The sequence below is a fragment of the Prunus avium genome, chromosome 8, assembly GCF_965620075.1.
Source record: "Prunus avium chromosome 8, drPruAviu1.hap1.1, whole genome shotgun sequence".
NCBI classification, from domain to species: Eukaryota; Viridiplantae; Streptophyta; class Magnoliopsida; order Rosales; family Rosaceae; genus Prunus; species Prunus avium.
In genome coordinates this window covers 5,445,677-5,468,257 of record NC_142291.1, presented here as the reverse complement: position 1 = coordinate 5,468,257, position 22,581 = coordinate 5,445,677, and the positions used below count along the sequence as shown (strand labels likewise).

At 36.5% G+C, this 22,581-nt stretch overlaps 2 protein-coding genes across 2 annotated transcripts; one reads left to right on the top strand and one right to left on the bottom strand.

The window, feature by feature from the left end:
- Nucleotides 1-4,127: 4,127 nt before the first annotated feature.
- On the bottom strand, nt 4,128-9,382 carry PDE338 (Nucleic acid-binding proteins superfamily). The gene is made up of 8 exons (XM_021968426.2): nt 8,317-9,382; nt 7,927-8,001; nt 7,781-7,852; nt 7,158-7,238; nt 6,927-7,024; nt 5,818-5,943; nt 4,742-4,790; nt 4,128-4,635 (listed from the first exon to the last, which is right to left on the bottom strand). The coding sequence occupies exons 1-8, from the start codon at nt 9,247-9,249 to the stop codon at nt 4,474-4,476; spliced, it is 1,596 nt and encodes a 531-aa protein (XP_021824118.1). The 5' UTR covers nt 9,250-9,382; the 3' UTR covers nt 4,128-4,473.
- Nucleotides 9,383-15,585: 6,203 nt separating this feature from the next.
- LOC110765312 (protein FAR1-RELATED SEQUENCE 5-like) lies at nt 15,586-16,296 on the top strand. The gene has a single exon (XM_021968399.2). The coding sequence runs from the start codon at nt 15,586-15,588 to the stop codon at nt 16,294-16,296; it is 711 nt and encodes a 236-aa protein (XP_021824091.2).
- The last annotated feature ends 6,285 nt before the right edge of the window (nt 16,297-22,581 follow it).

Below are 22,581 nucleotides of genomic sequence, written 5' to 3'. Positions count from 1 at the left end.
AACGTTTGTTCAGTGGTAGAAATCTCTCTTCCGCTACATCTTGGTTTGGTTGCCCAACCCTAGTAATTAAGATGTCTATTTACTATTTATCTCGATCTCTTAAAACAAATTACTCTTCATTTCCAAGTGAACTTAATGTAGATGAACTTGATTAGTAATCATGCATAGTACGGGAAGGAAAGTATCTACGTCTAGTATATTTGGGGAATTGGTTCTAAAGGAGAGGGTGAAATTGATTGAGATCCATCGTAAGTGAGATAGTCCATTCACTACACATGTCAGCTAAACTTATGCTACAAGTGATCAAAATCCATCCAGTTAAGGATAGGTGGCATCAACCATATGAAAATGTTCAAATACCAAGAAGAGTCAACCAATGATGGGATTATATAAAATCAAGACCACATATATCTATAAAAAAAGCATAGCATGTAATTAGATATTAATGAAATGCAGGTTCATATCCCTTAAGTTTCAAGTATAATTAATCCATGCACTGTTGATGTCCAAAAATATATATTTAAGTTTATGAACTTATTGAAGGAAAGTTGAGGTTCCACCTCAAAATTAATTGGCAATGGGGAGAGTAGTCCATCTCCTTATAAGCCCTTGCAAGGTTTTCTAACTCTCCAATATGGGGACTTTTTACCTTCACATTCTCACATATCTCTGCACGTGTGGCGAATTTTCAAGCTTAACACATGGATAACACATTTTGGGTGACGTGGAGCACGTGTGGCCATTGGGTTTTCACACATGGGCAACTCGCTTTGATACCATGAAGGAAGTTGAGGTTCCACTCCAAAATTAATTGGCAATGGGAAAAATAGCCCAACTCCTTATAAGCCCTTGTAAGGTTTTCTAACTTTCCAATATGAGACTTGTTACCTTCACATTCTTGTACTTATCCCTCACTTGTGATGAATTATGAGGATTTAGGAAACTGAATGTATGTAAAAAATAATTGAAATAAAAAATTAATAATTGTACTGCTGTTTTTCTCAGTGTATAATATTCAAATTAAGGGTACTAATATATTAAAATTTAGTTTGTATAAGGTGTACATTAAAAAATTAGTTGTGAGCTTTATCGTCCTCTAAAAAGGTGGGTGTGTTTAATTTTTCCTGGGTCGTCAGTGCCCAACGTAGGAGTGGACTTGAGCTAGCCTACCAGCCTGGACCTGGGTCTGCAAGTATTTAAAAATATTGTTCTAATATTATCACTAATAACATTTATATCATCAAGGATTCAATTCAAGTATATTGTACCTCTATAGTTTGATATGTCTGAGGTTTTATAGTCCGATTGGTGTAATGTTTTATACAAAAGGTCTAAATACTATTAGTAATAGAACCACTTATTATATATTTTATTTTATTTTGTGAAATCTCAATTTGAAAATTCTAACTCCACCATTGATTCAAGCTCAGGGCCTTGTGTACTTTTGGTACTAAAATTATTCTATATCAATTTTGATTAAAATATCATGAAATGCCAGAAATTGTTCATTTGTTATATTGGAGAAGATTAAAATTTTGAACTATATACTAATCTTCGCTTATTTCCCCACCTCCCTCAAGGACTTCAATCACACATCATTTCATGCCTCTATTTAATTACACTTGTATTAATCTTCAAATGCAAGTAAAGATCCTAAAGGATCATGTATCATTATAAAATCTTCAAATCCCACTTCAAAGACAAATTTACGTCGTATGCGGCCAAACAAGGCTCGCCTCATAATCACATTTGGCAACCCAACCCAAGCTGTTTTTGGTGACTTGTTGGTCCTTTAATTTAATGGAATTCATGGAGCCCCAAACCCTAATTATTTAGGGCATATGACAACCTGAACCTGGTCTAGGGATATTTTATTTTAAAGCAATTTCACTACAAATAAAAATAAATAAATAAATAAATCTTAAAGAAATAGTAGAAAACATGAAGAAGACAAAAAGAGCTGCAGACTAATTATGTTCAAATGTATAGCAAATTAATTAATTTTCTTAATTAGTAGGCTAGGGTTGGTAATAGACATCTTACTGGAATCCTGTTGTGGGTCAAGAAAATGAAGACCTTTTGGGTCAATATGAAAATTTTCATTTCATAAATATGCTTTTTTTTTTTTTTTCCAGATTCTTCCAAGCCCTTTTAATGACTAAACAACAACAAATAATACACTAATTTAGTCATCACTCTTAAGAACAGAGATTCTGTGTATCCAAATTTGTCTTGTTTTAACTCTTCTTGAACTTTTCATCTTGTCTGTATTTTTATGAATTTTTTTATATTTTAAACTTCATAGTTATCCTTAATTTTGTTCTCTAGTACAGGTGGAATTCTGCAGCTACTGCCATTTGTTTAAATATGTGATAGGAAGAGGTATTATTATTTATAAACTAGGGTTTGTTTGTTGTCATAAGGATAGGCCTTGCACAAATTTGGCTACAAATTTTTTATTCAAACATGCATTTTCAATAAGAAAAAGATTTTTCAACCCAATTAAATAAGTTCTAATAAGAAAAATTCATAACATTGATGAATAAAAATTTGAAGTGTTTGAATTAGGTTTGGAATTGTTTAACCAACTGCAACTTTGGTCGTCCTACCAACAAAACCTATATCACTACTAGAAGCCAAATTTTGCTGAAACTGAAAGGAACCAAGCAAGTTAAAATTTATCATTGCCATTTGAAGACCACTAAGAATAAGGAAACAAAGAAAAAACCAGAACAAAATAATAATAAAGAAGAAGAAAAGTGTGCATTTTAATTATCAGAGATGAGCAAACCTGAGTATTCAATGGGAGTATCCCAACTCTGAGTTTTGAGTTGGGATTAAAGACAATAGTCAAATGGGTGGAAAGGAGTGACCAAATAACAAAAAGAGTGTTTAAATTTCCAAATGAAAAGATTTCTTTGAGTTCTATATCTATCTCAACTATATTTGGTGCTTAAGATTGGATTAGATAACTCATTAGATTGAAGACATGTTGAAGGAAGAAATAGAGGCCAAATGCCAAATTTTGTCCAAATCGAAGGTAGAAGATTGATTAGTCAAGAGGGAAACTTATCCTTTAAAATGCCCACAAAATGATAGGATATCAACATACTTGACTCTTGTGAGTTATCCAATCCAATCTAATTCAATCTTAGGCACCAACTGTACGTGGGATTTAAAAATAGAATTTCATGTAAAAATGTTGTAGTAGTAGTTAGGGTTTGTCATTGGGCCGGGCCTTGTCGGGCTTTTCCTTTTTTCAGGACGGGCCGAGGTTTGAAAGGGATCAGCTTGAGCTTGCCTATAGAGCCGGGCCTAAGTGGGCTTTCTGGGCCGGGCCACCCACGGGCCGCCCATAGCCTTTTTTGTTTTTGCCTTATATTGCCTTGCCTTATTACTACATATCATACTTGAAAAACTATTTTCTATCAAAATCTGACTAAGTATGAAAATGGACTTTTGAAATACTAATGTTTTCAATGATATTTTTGGCAGCTTATATTCCTTACAACTTAAATAATCAAACATGATTTTATGAGATTTTAGTATAAAGTATACATTGACTTATAGGGGTATCAATATTGGTATAAATTGTATCTTATACTAAAATTGGATTTTCATATTTTGATTAGTTAGGAATTGAATTTTTTAAATATTTTTTATTGAATCCAAATTTGGGGGTATTTCCTTATTTACATTGTAAACTTAAGTAAATAGAGTAACATAAAAATAAATTAAACTAAAAGGACAAGACATTTACTTAAATATTTAGAATGGAAATAAGGCAATTTAAGGAGAAACAAAAAACAAGGAGGCAATGAGCGGGCTTACTTGGACTGGGTCATGGGCGGGCCCTATCGGGCCGGGCCGAGAACAGGCTGAAAGTTTCAGAATCTAGGCCCAAGCCCTACTCAACCTTAGAGCAAGTCGGACCAAACGGGCCTAACTATAGGGCCAAGCCAGGCTTTGGCCCATATCTGGCCTCAAGCTACCCACTTTGGCATGCGGGCCGCGGGTCAAATGATGACCCCTAGTAGTAGTGCATGTATATACTAAGCGCAAAACATCATTACACAGCTCAATTGAGTAGAGCTTGTTGGTTGGGAAGCAAGTTAAAATCAGTTCCATGGGTGAAGAATCAGATTACAATAATCAAATGAATGCTTCAGAGACTCAGATAACAACAAAGAAATGGAAAAGGAAAAAACAAATTACGATTTACAAAATTCATGAGAATACTCAAACTGATAATCATGTTTTATGCTGTGAGCATCTCAAACTTTTTGGTTCTGCACATTTTCTAACGGGTCATGAGGTAAATGAAGTAAATAAACCAATCTAAGACTACTCCTAAAACAAAATATTTTGCTCTTTTTACCTCTCGAGGGATGCATGGCTTCGAGAAGGATGGAAAAGTTTAATAGTGCTTTTTTAAATTGCCAGTATCACAGGGCGACCATAAGCATCAGCTTCTTACTCCTTTTCAAATTTGAACCACTTCCAATTTGCATACATGCTTAATTTATCAAAAGGTAGAGCATCGCTTTGAGGGGATTCTGACTTACGATTGTTGGGAACAGAAGGCAGCTTTTGCCTGTACTTCTTTGCCATCATTTCAGCCTCTGAAAATACTTGCTGCCAGAAGGAAGAAATTTTCCATTAAGATCACAACTCGTTATGCAAGCAATTCTCAGACCAAACGAGTTATTTCATTTCTGAGCAGAAAGAACAGTTTAAATACCTCTCTGTTTAATAAAAAGAGGCCAGGTTCACTTTCAAGTTCAGCAGTGCTGTAAGCCAGACAAAGTTGAATTTGTATCAGTTAGGATTGCTCAACAATATGAATTCAACGGAAAAAACAAAAGTAAAAGGAAATCAGCAAAGACATTAGCTAGTTCATGAGGATAACTTTGGAACCAGATGGGAGCCCTAAGTGGCAAACTGAAAACTGCCACCATTCCAGGCAATCTATTCATCATATAGTACTTTCCATTGGGGGGAAAAAATAAAACAAGAAAACTGATTCACCTTAATGTATTTCTCAGTTACTGATATCTATTTAAACATTTTATGCTGCATGATTAAGCTCTGCAGTTCGTTATGTAAACCAATAATCTGTTATCAATTATATTACATGACTTTTAAAATGTAATCACAACATGATGGACAAATTCAACAGAATGATCATCTATTTGATCAACCTACATAGAGAATCAGACTTTAGGCCCTAGACTGCCAAGAAAAAGAAAGAGTTAGCATCAATTATGGCCTAGACTGCCATGGCATCAAATAATTTATTTTTGTGGCCAACACATGGCCACAAATAACTGAAGCAATGTGATTCTCTTGGCAAAGAAAGAAATATATAACTAAGCAAAGCTCTCTTTTAAATAATAAATGACACAATGATAACACAAAGTGGTTTGTCAGTTGTTCAGGTCTGTTCTCATGTCCCTTTATGCATTATTTTTCCCGAAAAGTCCAATTTTATTATCTTATGGAATATGGAATAGAGATCTTGACTGGGTCATAAAAACCAGAACAAGTCACCAGTTTAATGGTCAAACTTTTGGTCAATCTGGTTCAATTCATGATTTGACCAAAAATGGCTCATGCATTATGCCTAAATTGGAAGTGTGACCAGTTCCCTGTTTAATAGATTGGATCGGCCAGTTAGGTCCGGTGTTGAAAACATTGCTACAGAATAGCCCGAAGCATTATGAATTTACTAGGAAGAAAAATCACGGAGATTTTCTCAACCACAAATGTATGGAATATGAATGAACTGAAAGTTAAGCATCTCATCCCCTTGTATACCTGAGAGATATTTTGTCAGGAAACATTGACTTCACAACCAGAACTTTGATCTTCTCATTAACCTTAAGTATGTCACTGACAGAGGTAATTCGACCACGAGTCATGTTTGATATATGCAGCAAGCCACTGAGAAACAATAAGAAGGTTCAAATTGTCGATCCACCAGTGAAAACAGGAGACACATATTTCGCTTGTTTGATACATCTATAGTCTTGGATACAAATTGATGCAATCAAGATATTATATAATCAATAAAATTTAACAAGAATAAGCCTCAGGAATATTATACTTTTTATTGACAATGTCACCGCACAAAAAGTTTCCTTACAAGGTCCTGTTGACATTCAGAAGTTTATCGGCATCTAAGCTCTAATTTCTAGCCCCCTCTTTAACAACAAAACAAAAAAAACAAAAAAAGAGTCAAGGAACCAACCTGGGTTGCGTTTTATAATTAGTACACAATTGAATAGAATATTGATCCAAGTGGACACAAGAACTGGTGTAAGTAGGGAACGACAACCACATAGAACTTATACTCAGATGAAAAAGAAGTCTTCAAACAAAATATAACGAAAAGGAAACCTAGCAGGTGCGTCCAGCATACTGAATGATAAGATAATCTCCATTTCAAGTTATTTCAACTTGCATGGCTCTATCTACATTAGAGGAAGCAGAAAAAGTCTATGATACATTTCAAGTTATTTCAACTTATACCCTCATTGCCACAATAATGTCTTTATGATACATTTCTTAAGTGTTTTAATCTTCAAGAATGAGCAGAAGTTCTTCAAAGTTTTGAGGACAACTCATAACTCATTCTCTCATTGCCACAACTTGCTAGGTGAAAATGGTACAAAATTGCGTGCCTTTACAGTTTAAAGTTTGGAATTTTCATTTCCTTTCTGAAGATTAAAGTTATTTATCTTCTCATCTTTTCCATGCATGTAGATACTTTTCAAAGAAAACCCCATACAATTTTATTTTCATGTCCTGGTGTTCCTAATCTTTGAAATGTACACCACACACATACAGTATTTCTTTAAAAAGTAGTAAAATCAGGGAAACCATATAGCCAGTCTAATTTTGAGGTAAGTTTGAAAGTCCTTTACCTCCTGTTAGTTTCCCCTATCCTCACTTGGGCTCCATACGGAAAAAGTTTCTTAATTGTTCCTTCTAAAAGTGTTCCTTCTTTAAGGTGTAACATTTCCTGCAACATTATATTGCCAACTGAGATTAGTTTTTAAGAAAAAAAAAAACATAAAATCTAAGAACAAACAATGAGAGAACATTGCATGCAACAAAAGAGCATGAATAAATTAAATTTCAAATATGAAACTGACCCAAGCTTCTTTCTCACTCAATACTAAGTCATTCTTAGCTTCATCCATGCGAGTAATCCGCACATGCATCCGGCATCCCACCTACACCATTAGGAAACAGAATGTGTAAGAAGCAGACTAACAAAACAAATCTTCGCATGTATATAGTGAATAAGTCATGGACCCCATTATTATCATAGTCAAGTCAAGTCAAGTAATGACTCTTGAAACTGGCTGGAAGAAAACAGAGTCAAGTCAAGTAGCATAGTCAAGTGAAGCATGCCCATATCATTATGAAACACTGGTTGTAAGAAAACAGAGTCTAATGGATTATGTCCAGTGATTACAAGTGCTTACAGTAAACACAAGCTCCACTGATGTTATAGAACGTCCAACTATTTTTCTTATGCTATCTTCTCTTGATAATACTGATTGGCATCTCATAGAAGTTATAGAACTCATGCATTTGACATACTTAAAATGTTTTAGCAATAAATAGTTCCAGTGCATACATGATATCAGAAATGATTGATGGGTTGAATGCATCAACATAAAGAAATACAAATCATACCTGAAAAGTAGCTAAATGAATAACATTACATGAAACAATAAATATATAAAATTCCTCACAACCATCAACTTACATTCTCTTTGAGTTCAGTGAAGTTGTTCACTTTACTCAATAACTCAGCTTTTGGGAGGAAAGCTCGCAGACCCTGAAGAACCAAATTGTAGAAATGTTAGGCTTGAAACGACTGCATTTAGCAATGTTCAAAAGCCAGACACAAACCTCAATTCTTGTAAGAAGGCCTCCGGTATTCCATTCTGTAATTGTAACTTCAATAGGTTCATTCAGTTGTTTTATCTGTATAATAAGTAGAAAAGCTTCAAAGAAAGTTTGGTTTACATCCTCACCAAACTTCAACACTGCAAGATATTATGAGCTAAATGCAGCCACCAACAAAGTAGTTGTGAAGAGAAAATGAAGTTCATGAATCTTGGTTGCAAAAGAGTGTATGGTTCCTAAAAACCTATAAGATATAAATATGGTCCCAAATCTGCAGCGACAGAGGCAACATATTCTGAAAAAGCTCATAAGAAGTCATGCAGCAACCACTTAAATTGACCATATAAGTTGCTATATTCACTAAACAGAAAAAGGAAAAAGCAAGATAAGAACCTGCCTCACTCGATGCCAAGCAATTCGCCGGAAGAGTCTTCTAGTCGAAAGCAAAGGCCTACCACTAAGCGTTCTTCCAAGAACCTCAGCAAACAAAACAGTTCCAGTTTCAACAACAGGCCTCCCTAGAACTGCTCCCCCATCCACAGCTTCAGTTTTCACAATTCCCATCTTCCCTCTAACCATAAATTCTTCAGCATCATAATTCGTATCACATAACAAGTAGTCCATCTCTTTGTCATACAAAGGCAGCACCTCCTTAGTCAACATTGTACCCAATAAGTCTGCTCCTACATTCACGTCAAGTTTATTCTCATTGCCCGAAACAACAACGCCAATCACAAAATCACCCGGTTTTGGTTCATAGTACTCAACATTAACCTTCTCAACTTCCTCATTTTCATCATCCAACTCACTTTTTTCCTCAAAAACTCCTATCTCACCTCCCTTTTCTTCTACCCCATCTCCATCTGCAGAATCTCTTGGCGTGAAAAACTTCAAGAAGGGCGCTAAGGCCTCGTCTTTATCAAGCTTCTCAGAATCATTATCAAGTTTTTCAGAATCTTTATCTACTTCTGAAACAGACCCATTATTAATAGGCATAGGGGAAGGCTTATCTAGCAACTCAAGCTCTTCATTCTCTTCAACTGCATCTCCTTCAGACTTATTGGCCAAATGGGTACTCGAAAAAACGTCATATACATCACTTCTAGAGCAAAAAGTAATGCGCTTGCTTCCCCAAATGGGTAAATTCCTAGAAATTTTCAGTCTTTTAGACAACCCAACAGTGGAAAATGAGCTATAACTTGGACGCTTTGCAATTGAGTATTTGGGGATGCTTGCAAGCGCTCTGCTTGGTATGTTCAAATTGTTAAGCTGCAGAGATGAGTCGGGGAAGGAGAAAGACTTACAGGGGTAAACAAGGACTGGCATATCTTTTTTCTTTATCTTGAGGAGCACCTCATGAGCTCTGTCTAAAGGACCTTGGAATCGACCATTCCTTGCAGCGTGGCTTTCCCCCGGCCAGTTTTATCCGTTGAGCAAGATTTTTATGTTCTTACGAGTTTTGGCATACAAACGCAGCGTTTAATATATTAATCTCAACACTGCACACTCTAATGATTTAAAAAAGCTTATTTATTGATATGCATGTCCCTATTCGATCTTCTCACTTTCCTCGTCATGTTACCCAATTCCATCAATTTTTTCAATAAAATAATCGTTAAAATGCTGATGTGGCATTGGTATTTTAATAGTTTTATATAATAAAATTTTAAAATCTAAATTAAATAGAAAAACCATATAAAAATGTTTAAATATTAAATAAACATAAAATTAAAAAGTAACAAAACTTACAACAAGATGAGAGAGGTTTTCAAAACTTCTGGTTGATTATGAGAGGAAATAGAGAGACAACTATTATGAGACAACGGTATAAATTTTTGGGTTGCTCTCTCGTTCACGCGAGGAGAGCCTTGATGGCTAGAGTTAGGGTTTCTCTAGTTTTCTTTACTCATTCTCTGCGCCGTCTCTCTCAATCTTCTCTGATTGTCTCTTCGGGTTCTTCTTGGTGAATTGGGTACGACATTTTTTTGCTCTTTTGTTCTCCGTGGGGTGACTGCGTTGGCTTCCTTTCTGGGTTCCCAAGGAGCCAGTCGCTGGTGAGGGGTCTCTATCTTAACGCTATGGAGAAGGCCACCGCCTTTCTACTCAAGGGGATAACAAGTATAAGGCACCAAGTGGGAATCAGAAGCATGCAAAAATTGGTGTTGGGCATATGATTGTTAGTGGCATGGATTTTTCCCGTAAGCATAGTTTTTGTATCGATGATTTTGTTGACAAGGCGGAGGAGACCAGCCTCGAGGGGTCTCCAAGATCTCCCTAATAATTCTCCTATGGAATGTTCGTGGGCTTGGCAACCGATGAACGTTCCAACTATGAAGATCTTTCTTTGGAATTTTCTTTAAGCTAAGAGGCCAATCTTGGTCTCCCTTGCTTGTCAACTGGGGTTCTGGATCAAGAAAATTGGAGGTGACAGTTGGTGTTTGGCTGGATTTGTTATGATGCTCATAATACGTTTTTGACTTTGTACGAAGAACTATAATGCTTTCTTTAGATCATAGGAGGCTTTCTTTGACAGTATCTACATAGTGATGGGATGTGTTTCAATGGTTTTGTGGTTGGGTGATTGGCTGGATCTATTCTAATACACACAGTACGTTTTTGACTTTGTACGAAGAATTATGATACTTTTTCTAGATCATAGGAGGACTTCTTTGACAGTACCTACGTAGTGATGGGATGTTGTTTTAAGGGTTTTGTAGTTGGGGTTTAGGTTGGTTTGTTTCGTATAAGTTGTTTGACTCTTCTGTTTAGTTAACAACATGGATGGTACTTGATCGGTTCATAATTGTATATCATTTTGTACCCTTCTAGCTTATGATTTGGTTATGTTTTTGAGTTAAACTTGTGCTTTTAATCTTTTTTGTGTTTATCTTTCAGCTTTAGGTAACAATGATGGCTTTGGATAGGAAATGATGCAATCCATGCATGTTAAAGCCTGATTTGGATAAAGGGAAGAAGTGCTTAAAGACAAACTCATTTTGGCTACAGCCCCCTGCCAGTCCAGTTCCGTATGTCATATTGCAAGCTTTGTTTCAGCAACCTACACAACTCGGATGAGGCAACATTCTTCATGAAAGTTGTTCCAATGGGTGTGTACTATAACATATCCAAACTTCAGCCCCATTGGATAAATATGGAGTCTGTTACCTAGCAAACACAGAGCCATGCTCAGGATGGATTTTATCAGCGCGCAAAATGAGTTAGCAATTTGTTTTGGCCTTAACTTCGTCCTCCGACCTTGGATTGGCCCAAATGATATATGGCTGGAAAGAAGACATTCTGAACTTCAATTTCGAGTGCTTAAAGTTCTAATTTGATTAAGAGAAGCCCAAGTTGTAAGCCCTTGAAGTTGCTGGTCATGCTGACCTCAGCATGTGCTGGTTGGATGCTTGGTCATGGTGAGCTAGGTATGAGCTATCATTTCTGGTTGGAAGCTTGGTCATGGTGACATGAAGATGAGCTAGGGCTGCTGGTGGGATCTATTGGTGAAGTGCATCAACCAATTCAAGATTTTCTAATACAAGTGCATCACCCAATTTAGATTTTCTAATACAAGTGCATCAACCATTTCAGATTTTATAAAACAAGTGTTGTATGCATTAGCCATATTGAATTCAGATTTTCACTTCCCCTAGGCCTATAAATAGGGAAGTTCTCTAAGCTTGTAAACACACCCCAAGGGGGGGAGCTCTCAAACACTTCTCTAGAGCTCCCTTCCCTTCTCTCCCTCAAATTCTCTTAGTTTTGCTTTCTAGTTCTCAATTCTAGCTTTCTTTAATGTTTTCTTAGTTGTAATTTATTTTTCTTGTTATGTAAATTCTTTTCTTTAGTTTCAAGTTTGATTAGTTTCCAAGTTTCAATTATTGTTTTTGTTCTTATTCATTATGCTTATAAGTTAATATGCTAGTTTGAATGATTGATCACCATTTAGTCTTGCATGTTAGCTATCTTGGTTTGAATTAAGAGTAGACACCATGCTTTAATTCGAATTGAACTATGAATAGGAAGAGTATGTATGGACATTCGACAACAGGGATTAGATACATGCTTGGTTGTTTAAATTGTTCTTCTATGCTTAATGGGTTCCTAATGCTTAATTTTAGGTTAGACAACAAATGATCAAATTAGGGAATTAGGAACACAAGGTTAAGACCAAACACCATGGCTTAATCATACTTTAGCTAGAATCAATCCATTAATCTAATTGAACTTGGGAACTTATCTGCTTGAGTTAGTTATTTCTTTCTTCCTTGTTTTATTTATTTCCTTTCTTTTTCATTTCTGTTTTGTGTAGGAAAAATGAATTGGATCATTCAATCACCAATCCTCGTGGGATCGACCTCGCACTTACATATGCTATACTACCAAACGGCTCGTGCACTTGCGAGTATCACAAGTTGAGGATGCAACTGAATCCATTTTGGTGCAGCTGTATCTACGCAACAGTACTCTTTCCTACCCCAGGATTTGTTTCTCTGGGAACTTTTTAACAAGATCGTCGTTAAGATGCTAGTTCTTACCATGTAATGTTCCTTTCAGTTTTATGTAATACCATCTTTTCTTTAAAAACAAACAAAACAAAACAAAAACAAAAAAACAAAAAAACAAAAACAAAAGCAGCCCATTTTCCCCCTCCTCCCTTCCCACCCCCACCATGTATATACTTTCATTAGGATTTTTTGAGACAAGTTTACTAATTCGTAATTGGAATCGAATAAGGAGTTGAATTCCTCTTACGAATACTCATGTGTTTACTTCACATGGAGTAATTAAAATACAAGTACGACCCGCACAAAATCAAGACTTTAACTCTTAATTTTGGAGGAATTGTACTCTTGGGTGGGAGGTGGTATTCTAATTCCTAAAGAATTAAACCATTAGGAATTCATCTTTTTTATCCATTATATCCTCACACAATTCTAATATTCCAAAATTTTCATTTACTTTAACCCAACAACGAGGGCATTTTAGTAATCAATTTGGTTTTAATTCCAATTCATGGGAATTTAGTAAACAATTTATAAGGAATTAGTACCGCTCCTACCTTAATTCCATAGGGTTTAGTTAACAACTTCAATAGGAATCTGGATTCTAACTCTCCTCAACCCAACTCCTCCTCAATTCAATTCCTCCTAATCCGATTACGGATTAGTAAACATGTCTAAGAGGAGTTGAATATATGATGAACATGGGTGGGCATCTCATCTGAAAAATTCGTGTACCGACTGTATCATACTGACAATTTGGTTTAGTTTGGTTAAATTATTATTATTATTATATTTTTAATTCTTCTAATATGATTCGTACTGAAACGTTTGGTTAAAAGATCGGGTAACAATATCCCTAACTCAACATAAATTTGTATTGAACCGATATTTATATTTAATTTATTTTTTAAAATACTAATATACGTGTCAACTTATTAGTGGTTGGATAGCTACCATAATGTGGACAACTAGGAGAAGTGACTACAATGAAAACTTCTTCTCATAACATGAAAATTCTGTGGTGCATTGGCTATACCGGTACAGCCATCTATCCAAGGGCTGAGTTTGCATGTTAAAAATGGAAGGCTGAGATTCAATGACTTAGTAACTTTTTGAGCCCTTTGTTATTCAACACATGAGTCGCATGTGACTCTGAGAAAGGCAGGTTTGGAGGATGAAGACAACGCGCGCTCTCCTCTCTAGTTGCCCAAATTAAAAATCCTAAGCGCCTCCAGGAACTCATCTCTCTGCTTGCCCAAATCCAATCCCTAGCGCCTCCAGGAACTCTTCTCTCTGCTTGCCGACGAACTCTTTTCTCTTTGCTTCGCCAGGAACTCTTCTTTCTCACTTGCCCAAATCCATCCTAAGCGCGTCCAACTCTTGTCTGTGCTTGGCCAAAACGCATATGCAAGAAGCTAATGCTCACCGAATTGAGGTCGTCCACGAGAAAACCCAAGCTGACGCTGGTGACTCTGCCTAAGCAAGTTCCTCAACTCTTCTCTCTACTTGCCCAAAACTCATCTGCAGATATTGAATTGATGGTGGGTCTAACCTCCATGATGTAATGGTCACCAAATTGGAAGAATTTAATTTAGTTTGCTCTGTTGGAATTGTCTGATACAGAACTTCAATCTCGCACATTGAAGGGTGTCATCGGCCTGATATGAGATCAACCATTTCTTTATGTGTGTAGGAGCTTTGAAGCCCATTCCAGCGGGTACTACATTCAATCGATATATGAGGTGGGTAGGCGAAGAGTTTGACTGTTGATGACATCAGCGGAATGGATTTGTAATAACAACAAGGTAGTAAAGATTTCAAAGATCCTTGGTTGTTAACGAAGACATTTGAGTTGGTGGCGATAGGAAGTGTAATGAGGAGGTGTTGAAAGTTTGGAAACATCAAATAAGAGTTCAAAGAACCCTATTTTTCTGGTTTAGGAGTTAAATGTATTTTGGGTAAAGAGTTGATGCAATTGCATGTTTTTGGTTGCGAAACAGTTATACGTGGGGCAATTATTAACCTGACTATGTGCAATTGCATGAGATTATTCATTTGTGTGTTTTGAAGAGAAAGTATGTTAGCACATAGATTATAATGTAATTTTAGTTTGAATTTATGTTTGTCAGGCTTGGAGTGGTCTGCTAAGATGGACAGGGGTGTAGAGACATCAAAGGGTGGTTGTAGTGATTCATGGTATCTGGGTGGTTGTGAAAGGTTGATTCACGGGGTATTGGCAACAGAGAGTGGGCATATGTTGGTCGAACATCCGGTTAGTCAAAGTAGTGATGATAATGATGTTGACATTATTGTACCGAGGAAAGAAGATGTTATGGGGAAAGAGTTTAAAACGATAGAATTAGTGGAAGAATATTATATGAGTTATGCAAAGGGCATTGGATTTTTCTTGAGAAAAGACAAATTTGTTCGTAATTCGGAAGGAAAGGTATGTAGGAGACGATGGTGTTGTTCTAAAGAAGGTTTGAGAAATGAGAAGTTTAATGATCGACCGGATAGGATTCGGCAACCAAAGCCAATTACAAGAGAGAATTGTCCTACCCATTTTTGGGTGGGTTATGAGAAGAAACGTGATACTTACGTTATTACAAATTTTGAACCACATCACATCATGAACTAGTTACTCCACTTGAATCGCCATATCTCCGATGTAACCGTGTTGTTCGAAATTCCTATTTAGCACAAGCAGTGGGAATGCAAAGAGCATTGGTTAGAACATATCATACATATGAGTATGGTTGACCAATGTGGCTGGTATTTAAATGTTGGTTTTCAAATAAAGGATCTGTACAATAAGTTGGATGCATCACGCAAGGAAATTTTGCTCGACGATGACACAGAAGCCGCACTCTCTTACTTGAAAGCGAAAGGAGCAATGGATCCATAATTCTTTTGTAAGTTTAGTGTTGACGAGGAAAATAGGCTTGGTAATTTATTTTGGAGGGACTCCACTTCACTTTTGGATTACATTGCTTATGGCGACGTCTTCATATTCGACAACATGTACAAAATAAATATGTATGACAAGCCCCTAATGTTGTTTGTCGGTTCCAACAACTACTGTTCTATTGTAATGTTTGGTTGCACATTATTGCATAACGAGACATTTGAAACTTACAAGTGGTTATTGAAAACATTCATGACATCCATGAAAGATAATAAGCCAATATCAATATTGACGGATAGTGATGAGGCGATGCATAAAGCCATTGATGATGTGTTTGACATATCTAACCATCGGTTGTGCTCATGGCATGTGTCAAGGAATGCACAGAATAACTTGAAGGATGATGAATTCCTAAGAAATTTCCAGGCATGTATTTGGGAACCATTTGCATTAGACGAGTTTGAGAAGAAATGGGAGGTTTTGAGGGAAAGAGCGAGTACTCCGAAACAAAAAGAATGGTTGACAATGATGTATGCAAAAAGAGACTCATGGGTTGAATCATGTCTTAGAGAAAAAAATTTCAGCGGTATGTGCACTGCTCAACGCATGAAGTCCATGAACAAGTATTTGAAGGATTACTTGAGGAAAGGCGTGAAGTTGTTTGAATGTATTCCAGCAATTGATAGGGCTATGTTACGTCTTAGGAATACCACGGCAAAGGATGGTTTCAACGAAAAGTACTCAACACCAATTTTTAAAATCGCATTTACAAAACTCAAGCAACAAGCTTCTTTGATTTACACGCATAGGTGCTTTGTATTGATACGTCATGAGATCGAATCTTGTTCAGCACTCACCTATGATAAGGTGATGTATAATTTTGGAGGTCGTGTATACGTATTGTCAAAATATGGTGAATCGCATAATATGGTGTTTACCACGGTGGGGAAAATATGCGGATAGAGTGTGGATGCCGGAAATATGAAAGTGAAGGGATCCCGTGTTGCCACCTATTTTATGTAATGAAGTGCGAGCACCTTACGGAAATTCCTCCATCACTCATAATGAAGAGATGGACAAAAGTGCCCGAAGTGAAGACACTACCAACGAAGTTTGTAGAAATGGAGAGGTATGGAAGTTTAAGTGCTATGTCAAACAAAGTTTGTTTTTATGCGTCGAAGAGTGCAGATGGTTATGCCATGTTGACGAATGAGTTTAGTAGATGGGAGGGAGTTTGTGAAGGCTTACGGCAAAAGGAAGAAGAGACAAGTCTGAAATTGGGTAGTGCTAGGCAATGTCCTCCAAATATTGTCAAAGATCCAAAGATCGTTAGGACAAAAGGCACTCAAGCAAGCTAGGGTGGAACGCGTAAACGTCGACAATGTCATTTGTGTCGCGGATATGGACATACAAAGCGTAATTGCTCTCAAAGAAACTTGCATCCAAGTAGAAATGCATATGTGAATATCCCTTCAGGTTGTCAAAGCTATCAGTATAGTAACGAGAAAGGGCCGTCCCCGGAGATTAGCTACAATTATGATAGTCAAACAGTTTCTCAATGCAAAGGCAATTATGTGGTTGATTTGTCTGGTTCTGATAGTTTTTCTACTACAAACCCAACCAATTCTACCCCCAACAGTGACAATGGTTTCTCATTTGACAATGGTGAACCTATCTCCCTATCTACTGGTTCAACCCAAAACAATTGTAGTTTTGGAACTTGGTTTACATGTAACAATTAACATTAAATATAGATTTAGTGATGGACAAGATGCTTTCATATGATTGATATATTATTGTTTTATGTATGTATTGTTGAGAAACGATTTTATGACTTCTATGGGGTGCTTGGATGGAAGTTTTACGTAGGCGGCGGTCATCCGAAATACGTAGCATCAGAAAGGGTAAGGGGCAATTATTTGAACATATTAGAATCGGTAAAGACCAATTATCTGAAAATACTTAGTATTAGAAAATTGTTGGCCCCAAAGTGCGAATTACATTCCTAAATATACCCAATTTCGTAAACCATAATTGGTTAATCCTATTTTTTAATCATATCCATAGGCTCATAATGAAATGGTTACTTGTATTTGTTTGTCTTTGCTATATACATTCATTAGCTTCATGTTTATGGTCTTAATAGTTTTGCCCACAGTCGGTCGGCATTTGCATTGCAAACATGCAATTGCCTGACGGTGATGCAATGCAAGAGTGATTGTGCGCAAACGAAAATAAGAAAAATGGATTATATTTTATTGTACAGGCATAATTAGACTTTTTTTTTTACTATAAATCGAAGAGCGAAATTAACCGAAATACAGAGCATGAGAAACGATAAGGGGAAATAATCCTAACATATTATATTACAAAACCACCAATTATATGAAAATTACCTAGTACTAGAAATTGTCATGTAGTGCGAATCACATTCCACAATATCCCAAATTTCATAAACCAAATTGTGATTAACCCTAATATTTAATAATAGACATAGGGTCATAATAAAGCAGTCACTTGCTTTTCTTTGTCTTCGTGCTATACATTAATTAAGTTTGCATTTTTAAGCTATGTGGAGTTTGCCCACAGGTGGGTAGCGTTTGCATAACACACATGCAATTGCACTACGATGATGCAATATGCAAGAGTGATTGTGCGCAAACCCCTAATAAAGAAAAATGGATCATATTTAATTGTACACGCATAATTAGACAAATTTTTTACCATCAATCGAAGGGCCCTATTATCCGAAATACAGAGCATGAGAAACGGTAAGGGGCAATAATCTGAACATATTATATTACAAAACGACCTATACATAGTAATAGAAATTGTCATGTAGTGCGAATTACATTCCAAAATATCCCGAATTTCGTAAACCAAATTGTAATTAACCATAATATTTGATAATAGACATAGAGTCATAATAAAGTACTTACTTGCTCTTCTTTGTCTTTGCGCTATACATTAATTAGGTTTGCATTTTTAAGCTATGTGGAGTTTGCCCACAGGCGGGTAGCGTTTGCATAATACACATGCAATTGCACTACGGTGATGCAATGCAAGAGTGACTGTGTGCAAACCCCTAATAAGGAAAAATGGATCATATTTTATTGTACACGCATAATTAGACATTTTTTACTATTAATCCAAGGGCTCTATTATCCGACATACAGAGCATGAGAAACGGTAAGGGGCAATAAACTGAAAGTTTATTACAAAACGGAGCAATGATTTGAAAAATTTAATCGTATCCATAATTTAATTGGTTTTCTTTCTCTTTGGGGTACATGAATGAACACTTTTATCACCTTTGCATTTTTGGTCTATGGAGTGTTGTTCTGCATTCGGATTACCCTTAGCTGCGGCCCCTCTCCTCATCCTCATCCCCAACCTCTTGCTCTTCGATCCAAGCTTCATCTTCGTCTTCCTCTTGTTCTTCCTCTTCCTCATCTTCTTCCTGCTCTTCTGGTACCACAATTTTGGTCTTTCATTTTCTAACTATGTCATGTTTAAATTTTGAGCGAAACTCCTACATACATGGAAACATTGACATATATAAATAATCAATTTTGTTCAATTTTGTTGTGCACACGAGTGATGATGATTTGCATTGCAGAATTTTACATATAATTAAAAATTGCAAAATTGAACATCTTATAAATCGAATAGGGCAATGGAGGTATCAAACTTACATGTACATCATCAGCTGACGTCTTGACCAATATCTTCACTTGCAATGGTTGTCCCCTTGGTATTCTTCAATATCTCCTATTACAATATAACATTGTTCATGTTCATTATTGGTCTCTTATTTCAATATAACATCGGTGATGTTCGTTAATTTTATGAAATCACTATGAAATGAAGCTGAACTGACTTAGAATCTCTTGCCATAGGCGCCTGATCTCTATGCTTGCTTCCAATGATGTTGAAAATAGTAGGGCATTCAACCCAGCATTCAGCTCCAAAATCTCGGTTGCAGCTTCAGCTGTTACCTACATTCAGGCACATGCAATTACAACAATCACCACTGGAAGCCATCAATTAGGAATAAATTATACAAAGGAAACTATTTACATGCGTTACACCATCAGGTAATGGTAGATCATGTGAAACCCCATATTTTTTAATATTTCATAAAATTAAATATTTACAATTATTAATCTCCAAAAAACTATATATTTACAGTTTTGCTTACTAAGCATTGTTGATGACTAACGTGTTGCAATGTTGTGTCCTCAAAATCTATTAAAGCTTGAGGTGTAAGAATGATAGTTATTCCTATATATATAAACTTGATAGGAGAGTGCTCACTAAGCACTCTACCAAGCCAACGCAAAAGGCTATTTGGGAGTCTAGGAACCTATAGACTAATTAGGTGGCACAACATTAAGCTTCATCAAACCTACACTCCACCAATCACAAACCATCAAGTTGCCGCCTTTCACTACTATAAATAGGGACCGATTCCTTTAACTTGTTTTAAACAGCATGCATAGTAATGCATGATAGAAAGAAGAAGAAAATATTAGAAAGTGTAAACAAGAAATTTGTTGAAGGAACTCGAGGTGTTTTGAACTTGCAACTGGGAGTTACGCAATAGCTTTGGATTTGATGTAGGGGTTCTTTCTTGGGGAGGTTTTGCATAAATTGATTTAATTAAATATTGTGAACACTATATTATGCTTGGTAATATTGTTTGATTATTATCCTTGATATTGGATGTTTACATGATTATCAATTATCATTATAATTTGATTAATATTGACATGTTCATATGTTGTCGGCGGTGGTTGGAATTTTTGGGTTGATAAAGAAATTATGGAAAAGAGGATAATGGGAAGAATCTTTTGTGTAGTTGAGTCTAACCATTGTAGGGACCAAGTTCAGGCGAGCCCGTGTGCACAGTAGATTAGGAAATTGGCGGTATAATTGTCGATTGGGTGATTTGGGCTTGGAGATCAATGGTATCGACAAGATGACTAGCAAAAGGGGAATTATGGCATGATTGAAATGGGTGTTAGTTTATATAATGGGGCATTCGGAATCACGGTGGTAAAATGCATGGTATGGGACATGCAGATTTGCTTGCCCTATTATATAGATTAACGGGTTGGGAAGAATTGAAGTTCATTCGTACATTGCATAAATTGTACATTAAAAATCTCACTAATCATATAGGGCCCCTACTGAGCATGTAATGCTCACCCCTTAATGAATTTATTGCAGGTTTTGAATCTGAAGTTTAGTTGTGACAAGGAAACAAGAAGAATGAGTTGCAGATAGTTTTGGATGTTTTGTTAAGAGTCTGTATTTTATTGAAATTTTGCTTGTAAAATTACAATGTAAATTACTTTGGTTTAAATAGAAGTTTTATGTTTAATTCTCAAGTTTCTTGCTATTTAAATTTTGTAATTTTAGTTTTTCTTTTCTTTTACCTCACACTCTCAATAAATAAGTAAATAAATTGGGGTGTGATAGATCAGCACTATCTTGTCCATGGGGTATCCGCACAAGTTTACTTCCATTATCGACGGCCCAACTTGGTATTCGGACTGACCATGCTTGAGGAGAGATGTTTCCAACCCTTCTATGTTGTCCTTCCTGTGGAATTGAGGTATCATGTTAGTTTTAAGAAAAAAAATTTCAATTTAATGTAGGAAGTGTAAATACATAACACGTGTTCAGTGTAGAACCTACCGCTTCACGTAAGTCCTCATAGTGGTGGTACCTTATGTATTCATCTCTGCAATGGGCATAGTCAGATGAATTTGCAAGCCATTCCGAAGCTGGGTACCCATTAAGTGCTTCCTCGACTTCTTACTCATCTGTGAGCTTATAATCGGAAAGCATTGTCCTCGGTGGAATTTTGGGTACTCGATGTTCCGTGCTGCCTAAGCCTTGCATTGCGACTCGCTCTCCCAAATACCAGGAAGAACCAGCTGGTCCCTCCAGTAGGATTCATTTACGGGTTGCTGACATGATATTTTTGACTTCTTCCGACATCTCAGATTCATCGGTCCCCCATGGGTTCCAATTTAATTGCAATACAAATTGGTTACCTTTGCGTATGATACATTTTTTTGGTAATAAAATATCGGTTCAAGAGTGAAGGCTTTATACCATATCATTTCTTAGATGTTGCATCATGACTCTAAAATGTACCAACTAATGGTGCAAGTCTTGCTTTGCTTTTGAACCTAACCACCTCAATGCTCGGGGCCACGTGTTCAAGGTCCAATTGGGCCTTGCTAAAGCAAACGGCTTTAGGTTCTCGCAAACCCATACTTACACAAAACAAGTATACAAATTAGCAATTTAAGCAAAAAAGTTTGTTGCACTTTGGGGACATTTATTTCTTTTCCACTAACCTCCCATGCCCTCCAATACCCTCCCATGCTTGAGGACCTACCCCTAGAACAAGAATCCATTGATCTATACAAGCAAGCCAAAGCCACATCGCCCCAGTCGTAATTACCAATGTCTAAGACTATTTCCAAACTGGGAGCGTAGTGCATACTCACGTATTGACTCTTATCATTTAGGAATGAGGAGCCAATCAAGCACAGTATAAATGCCCTTGCAATTTGGTCTGCTTCTTTATCATCTTTTGGAATCTTCTTCCAATATGGAGTAGAAATGCTTTCATACGGCACTCTCCTTTCGCTCGCCAGTAGGTTTGCAATTGGTTTCCCAAACAATTTAACTAGCTTGTTCTTATTTTTATAAATCTCCAAGTCGTACTTTAATCGCTTCCCACCAACACGCAATCCTGTGATTGCTTCGAAGTCCGTAGGGGTCATCGTCATCTTTCCAACTTCATCGAAGTGGAATGTGTGGGTAGTGTCCCACCATCTCTCAGCTAAGGCCACAAGTAATGGCCTATCCCTTTTCGCTTTCACAGTGTCGTGCATTGTTGTGTTATACCATGTAGCACACCTGTCATTGTTTCCACACCCTCTTATTTGTTTTAAAGGAAGCTGCATAAAACACAAAACATCATTCATCTTAATTTGATTGTGATCCACTAATTACAATTTATTCCAAAGTGAGAAATGCGAATTGTAAAATAAAATAAGAATACCTTGAAGGAGATATGTTCCTCTAATTCCACGTGAAGCAAGGGTGAACAAGGATTTCAGTCCTTCGGTATGAACACACGTACACCGAACACTCCACTACCCAGAGGACCCCAGAGTCGTTTTGCTGGCTTTCATTTTTTCGAGCTTGAGGTAGCCACTGAAG

Coding starts and splice junctions, on each gene's coding strand:
- PDE338 (XM_021968426.2), bottom strand. CDS start 9,249: ATGCCAGTCCTTGTTTACCCCTGTAAGTCTTTCTCCTTCCCCGACTCA. Junction 7,853..7,926: donor GCCTTCTTACAAGAATTGAG/GTTTGTGTCTGG, acceptor TTGGTTCTTCAG/GGTCTGCGAGCTTTCCTCCC. Junction 7,025..7,157: donor TGAGTGAGAAAGAAGCTTGG/GTCAGTTTCATA, acceptor ATAATGTTGCAG/GAAATGTTACACCTTAAAGA.
- LOC110765312 (XM_021968399.2), top strand. CDS start 15,586: ATGACATCCATGAAAGATAATAAGCCAATATCAATATTGACGGATAGT.